General features: G+C 41.2%; 1 protein-coding gene across 1 annotated transcript; it reads left to right on the forward strand.

The window, feature by feature from the left end:
• Positions 1-439: 439 nt before the first annotated feature.
• Positions 440-3,827, forward strand: LOC137639465 (repetin-like). Its single transcript, XM_068371737.1, has 3 exons — positions 440-510; positions 2,808-3,301; positions 3,388-3,827. The coding sequence occupies exons 1-3, from the start codon at positions 440-442 to the stop codon at positions 3,825-3,827; spliced, it is 1,005 nt and encodes a 334-aa protein (XP_068227838.1).
• The last annotated feature ends 2,353 nt before the right edge of the window (positions 3,828-6,180 follow it).

Consider the following 6,180-nt stretch of genomic DNA (forward strand, 5'->3'; position numbering starts at 1 on the left):
CCACCTTCGCTTTGGTCTCCCTCTCCTTCTCCTTCCCTGTACCTCATTTAGGATTATTATGTGAAAACTCTCATTTTCTGGCGTTCTTTAAAGTCTCTTCTTTCTTGTTTCTTTTGGGAATCACTCGAGTTCGGTCTTGTTAAAAATATATCCGAATAGGTTTGTTTTGCTAAGGTTGTAAACGTTTTGCAGTGAGTGCATTTGGTGATGTAGCCAGAGATTTTAGCCTTATGGAAGCTTTATGAACATTATAGAGTGGGCTTGCAACTACACTAGCAACAACAATCAAAGGTTTAAAGTCCTCTCATAAATGGCACACCCAAGGGACAGTGACATTGCCCTATCAAGCAGGACAATGCCCTAGAGACTGACCATATATACATATGATCAGCACCCAAGCCTTCTCTCCACCCAAGCTAGGACCAAGGAGGTCCAGACAATGACTACTGATGACCCAGCAGCTAGACCTTTAGTGTCCTCCAAACTCCCCATCCTCAGCTCACGCGGATGGTGAGGTTGCAGCAACCAAAGACACTATTGAGTTTGCAGCCTTTTCTAGTCCACTGCAGGACAAAGGCCTCAGACATGTCTGTATGCAAGGGGCTCGACCTGCTTCATCAACATGCTGGCCAGTGCGGATTAGGGTTGACAGGGGATTTTCGTCTGATCGCTCACAGCAAAGCAATCTAGTATGGGTGTCCCTGACTAGTACAGCTTTGCTGATCATGTCGATACACAAACCTTTTCATCACGTTAAGGTATCTCCGCTTTTATTATTATTATTATTATTATTATTATTATTATTATTATTAATTGCTAAGCTACAACCCTACTTGGAAAAGCAGGATGCTAGAAGCCTAGGGGTTCCTACAGGGAAAATGGCCTAGTGAGGAATGGAAACAAGGAAAAATAGAATATTTTAAGAACCGTAATATTAAAATGAAAATCTCCTATATAAACAATAAAAACTTCAACAAAACAAGAGGAAGAGAAAGAAGTGTGCTCGAGTGTACCCTCAAGCAAGAGAATTCTAACCCAAGACAGTGGATGATCATAGTACAGAGGTAATGGCACTGCCCAAGACTAGAGAACAATGGTTTGGTTTTGGAGTGTCCTTCTCCTAGAAGAGCTGCTTACCATAACTAAAGAGTCTCTTCTACCCTTATCAAGAATAAAGTAGCCACTAAATAGCGTGGCCGGGTGTACCCTCAAGCATTCTAACCCAAGACAGTGGATGATCATAGTACAGAGATAATGGCACTGCCCAAGACTAGAGAGCAATGGTTTTGTTTTGGAGTGTCCTTCTCCTAGAAGATTTGCTTACCATAGCTAAAGAGTCTCTTCTACCCTTACCAAAAGAAAAGTAGCCACTGAATAGCGTGTCCGAGTGTACCCTCAAACAAGAGAATTCTAACCCAAGACAGTGGATGATCATAGTACAGAGGTAATGGCACTACCCAAGACTAGAGAACAATGGTTTGGTTTTAGAGTGTCCTTCTCCTAGAGACGACATAAGACGATACTTAGCGTTTAGAAAACAAATCTCGCCAATGTTCTGATAAGTAGATATTGCTAGAAATCTCCTTGTATAAGTTAGTATTAATGGTATGTATAACGCTTGGATAAATGATTGTAGCAACTGGGTCATGTAAACAGCCTGAAATTACGAATTAAATTCTTTAAAATTGTAGGAAGACGAAATGGTTGCATCATAAGTCTGGCCCAATTAGCACGATTGTGTGTTTTATTCATTTTCTTTACTCTGTATGTTATACCAATTATGAGTTTCATATTCTCTCTCTCTCTCTCTCTCTCTCTCTCTCTCTCTCTCTCTCTCTCTCTCTCTCTCTCTCTCTAAGTCTGGCCTAATTAGCACATTAAGTTTGTTTTATTCATTTTCTTTACTCTCTATCTTATACCAATTATGAGTTTCATATTCTCTCTCTCTCTCTCTCTCTCTCTCTCTCTCTCTCTCTCTCTCTCTCTCAGTCTGGCCTAATTAGCAAGTTGTTTGTGTTTTAATTATTTTTTTAAAGTTTGTATCTTACACTAATACCTTTCATGAGTTTCATTCTCTCTCTCTCTCTCTCTCTCTCTTCTCTCTCTCTCTCTCTCTCTCTCTCTCATTAGTTTGCCTCAGTTGTATTGTTGTGTTGATATTCTTGCTCGTTAGCATTAAACTGCTTTTCTCATCAATAGTATATTCCATTTTAATCTTCTTGTATTACCTGCTACCATAAAAGTATATTTTTATTACCCTTACACGTTATGAAAATAATATTATTAAATTTGCTAAGATCTATTGCAGAAATTCGACATATTCCAAACGAATTATTACCTCCGCCAACGAAGTTGGGAGGTGGCTATGTTTTCACCCCTGTTTATCTGTTTTTCCGTTTGTCTGTTTGTTAGTAAACAGCTTCCTGGCCACACTTTTATTCATAGAGCAGTGAAACTTTCAGGGATTAATCATTATGTTGAGACGTGGAAGTGATTCAGTTTTGAAAATCCTAGGTCAAAGTTCAAGGTCAAGGTCTAGCAAAAGGTCGACTGAATGAACCCTAACCTCAAGAAATAAGCTACCGAGGAGGAGGTCTGCACTCCCAGAGGGCTTTTTTAGTTATCATTTTCATCTTTATATTATTATTGTTGATAACATTTTTAAGATAGTACTTAAAACTATTACATGATTAAGCATTTCTCTTTCTCAACTGCATCTGCATTCTGTGCTAGTATAACCTTCAGCTGAAATGGATGAATATCATTAGTAACCGTAATTGAATCATAGGTGGTATTACCGTATGCAGTGGGCCTCTATTCTCCTCCATAGACGTCGGTCGCAAATCGAACGTCGGTCTCAAAACGAACGTCGGTCGCAAAACGAACGTCGGTCGCAAAGCGATTGTCGGTCGCAAAGCGAACGTCGGTCGCAAAGCGAACGTCGGTCGCAAAGCGAACGTCGGTCGCAAAGCGAACGTCGGTCGCAAAATCAAACGTCGGTCGCAAAGCGAACGTCGGTCGCAAAGCGAACGTCGGTCGCAAAGCGAACGCCGGTCGCAAAGCGATCGTCGGTCGCAAAGCAATCGTTGGTCGCAAATCGAACGTCGGTTGCAAAGCGAATGTCGGTCTCAAAGCGAACGTCGGTCGCAAACCGAACGTCGGTCGCAAATCGAACGACGGTCGCAAAACGAACGTCGGTCGCGAAGCGAACGTCGGTCGCGAAGCGAACGTCGGTCGCAAAGCGATTGTCGGTCGCAAAGCGAACGTCGGTCGCAAAGCGAACGTCGGTCGCAAAGCGAACGTCGGTCGCAAAGCGAACGTCGGTCGCAAAGCGAACGTCGGTCGCAAAGCGAACGTCGGTCGCAAAATCAAACGTCGGTCGCAAAGCGAACGTCGGTCGCAAAGCGAACGCCGGTCGCAAAGCGAACGCCGGTTGCAAAGCGAACGCCGGTCGCAAAGCGAACGCCGGTCGCAAAGCGATCGTCGGTCGCAAAGCAATCGTTGGTCGCAAATCGAACGTCGGTCGCAAAGCGAACGTTGGTGGCAAAGCGAACGTCGGTCGCAAATCGAACGTTGGTGGCAAAGCGAACGTCGGTCGCAAAGCGAACGTCAGTCGCAAAGCGAACGTCGATCGCAAAGCGAACGTCGGTCGCAAAGCGAACGTCGGTCGCAAAGCGAACGTCGGTCGCAAATCGAACGTCGGTCGCAAAATGAACGTCGGTCGCAAATCGGACGTCGGTCGCAAAACGAACGTTGGTTGCAAATCGGACGTCGGTCGTAAAACAAACGTCAGTCATAAAGCGAACGTCAGTCGTAGAGCGGATTAGTTGTTTCCCTCCCGATGCATAATTCCATAATGACTACGGATGGCTCCATTTGCAAAGGATATGAGAGAAGCTCTAGGAGATGCTTGGATAGCATACCAATGTAGGACTGAGGGCTTTCTTGCTCTCTGTCATTTGAATAGGCTTACGAAGTTACGTCTGTATAAGGTGCCGTAATGTGTTGCACAATAATCTGTGAATATGTGGTATCCCGTGAGCCAGTTTTATATAATTATAGCCGAGGATGGATTTATCATTTGGCGTTTTGAAGGCTACGTTTTCAAAGACTTATCTCTTTGGAAAGTGTTATAATAGTGATCTGAAAACTATTAAGCCTGAATACAAATGCTAGCGAATAACTGAAAAGATACAGAGCAAAATATAAACTGGAAAGAAATTATTTTCACGCATCAAGGCCCGCCTGAACAGACTCTTAGTGTCTGATGGAGGGCGAGAAATAAACCCCTAAAAGTAATATTAAGTAAGTAAGAGATTCTTCGTCCTATAGTCCATTCTTTTTAGCGAGGCAGATTCGCACCGACTCGCAGGGGTGCCCTTTTAGCTCGGGAAAGTTTCCTGATCGCTGATTGGTTGGACAAGATGACTCTAACCAATCAGTGATCAGGAAACTTTTCAGAGCTAAAAGGGCACCGCTGCGAGTCAGTGCAAATGCGCCACATTAAAAAAAATGAGTATAGCAATTTTGTTCGACGAATGGAGTCCTTGATTAAAGAGTCATATAAATGAAAAGTCAAAAACTGGGTAAAAGCAAAAATTACACTCGTAGAGATTTCATAATTTGAAGTTTTTAAATGCCACATATATACAGTACATAGACAAATTTGTTTTGAGATATTTGCATCTATCATCTCTTCATAAAAGTTTAGTTTTTGACTTAAATATTCTTATGGCTAAAGAATTATTCACATATAAAATATGAAATATAGGAATGAATCAGTACACCTTTTTCTCTCACACTTTCATAAACTGAATAATGCTTATTTTTCACAGCCTACACTGTTAAAAAAACCGTAATTTTAATCGGAAATTCTCCGTAAAAATATACGGTTCTCAGCCGTATTTCAGTAAGATACAGGCGACCATAATTTCACCTTACTTTGTTATCATCTTTTACGGGTAGGTGACTGTAATATCAACGCCTTTACGTCAATATATCCGTTTTTATAACGGTAAATATATGGCAAGATTTATTCCAGGATTTCTACCGTTTTATTTCCGGCAAATTTTTAACAGTGTACGGTAAAAATTGCTCTACCCAAGAGCAAATGGAGTCTCCCCGGATAGACTTAAGTCTTTGAGACATCTAAAATCCTTGTAACTCCTTGTAATCTCTCTCTCTCTCTCTCTCTCTCTCTCTCTCTCTCTCTCTCATCATCATCATCATCATCATCATTTTTATACGAATAGAATACCTACAGAAAACTGTACCTCTCCCAGTGACTCCTTAAACCAATAAGATCTCTCTCTCTCTCTCTCTCTCTCTCTCTCTCTCTCTCTCTCTCTCTCTCTCTCTCTCTCTCTCTCTCTCTCTATCATCATCATCCATCATCACCATTTTTATACGAATAGAATACCGACAGAAAAATGTACCTCTCCCAGTGACTCCTTAAACCAATAAGATCTCTCTCTCTCTCTCTCATCATCATCATCATCATCATCATTTCTTAGACGTATGGAATCCTGGCAGAAAAATGTACCTCTCCTAGTGACTCCTTAAACCAATAGGAACTCTCTCTCTCTCTCTCTCTCTCTCTCTCTCTCTCTCTCTCTCTCTCTCTCTCTCTCTCTCTCTCTCTCTCTCTCTCAAGGTCATCACCGGTACAAATTTGTAGACAACAAAGAATTGAAAGAAAAGTAATTAAATTAATGATTTTTTCAATAAGAATGTACAATATTTTTTAGGTGGGATTAATCATTTAATTAAAGTCAATAGCAACTTTTGAATTTGGAGACAACGAATTCCTTAGTAAAAAAAAATTAAATTAATATTTTTTTCCCAATAAAATAGAATCTTATATTTTCTGTAGGTGGGATGAACTATTTAATTAAAGTCAATAGCAACTTTTGAAGATATTGAAATCTAGTGTTATTAAGCTTTCAATATTAGAAACGAATATTGTTTTTTATTTAAAGGTTTAAAGGTTTAAAGGTCGCTCATGAATGGCAGAGGCAAGGGACAGTGACATTTCCCTAGCATGCAGGACAATGCCCTAGAGACTGACCATATTTTATATGATCAGCTCCCAAGCTCCCCTCTCCCCCCAAGTTAGGACCAGGGAGGGCCAGACAAATGGCTGCTGATGACTCAACAGATAGATCTATAGGCTCCCCCAAA

Source organism: Palaemon carinicauda, chromosome 4, assembly GCF_036898095.1.
Source record: "Palaemon carinicauda isolate YSFRI2023 chromosome 4, ASM3689809v2, whole genome shotgun sequence".
In the NCBI taxonomy this organism is placed as follows: Eukaryota; Metazoa; Arthropoda; class Malacostraca; order Decapoda; family Palaemonidae; genus Palaemon; species Palaemon carinicauda.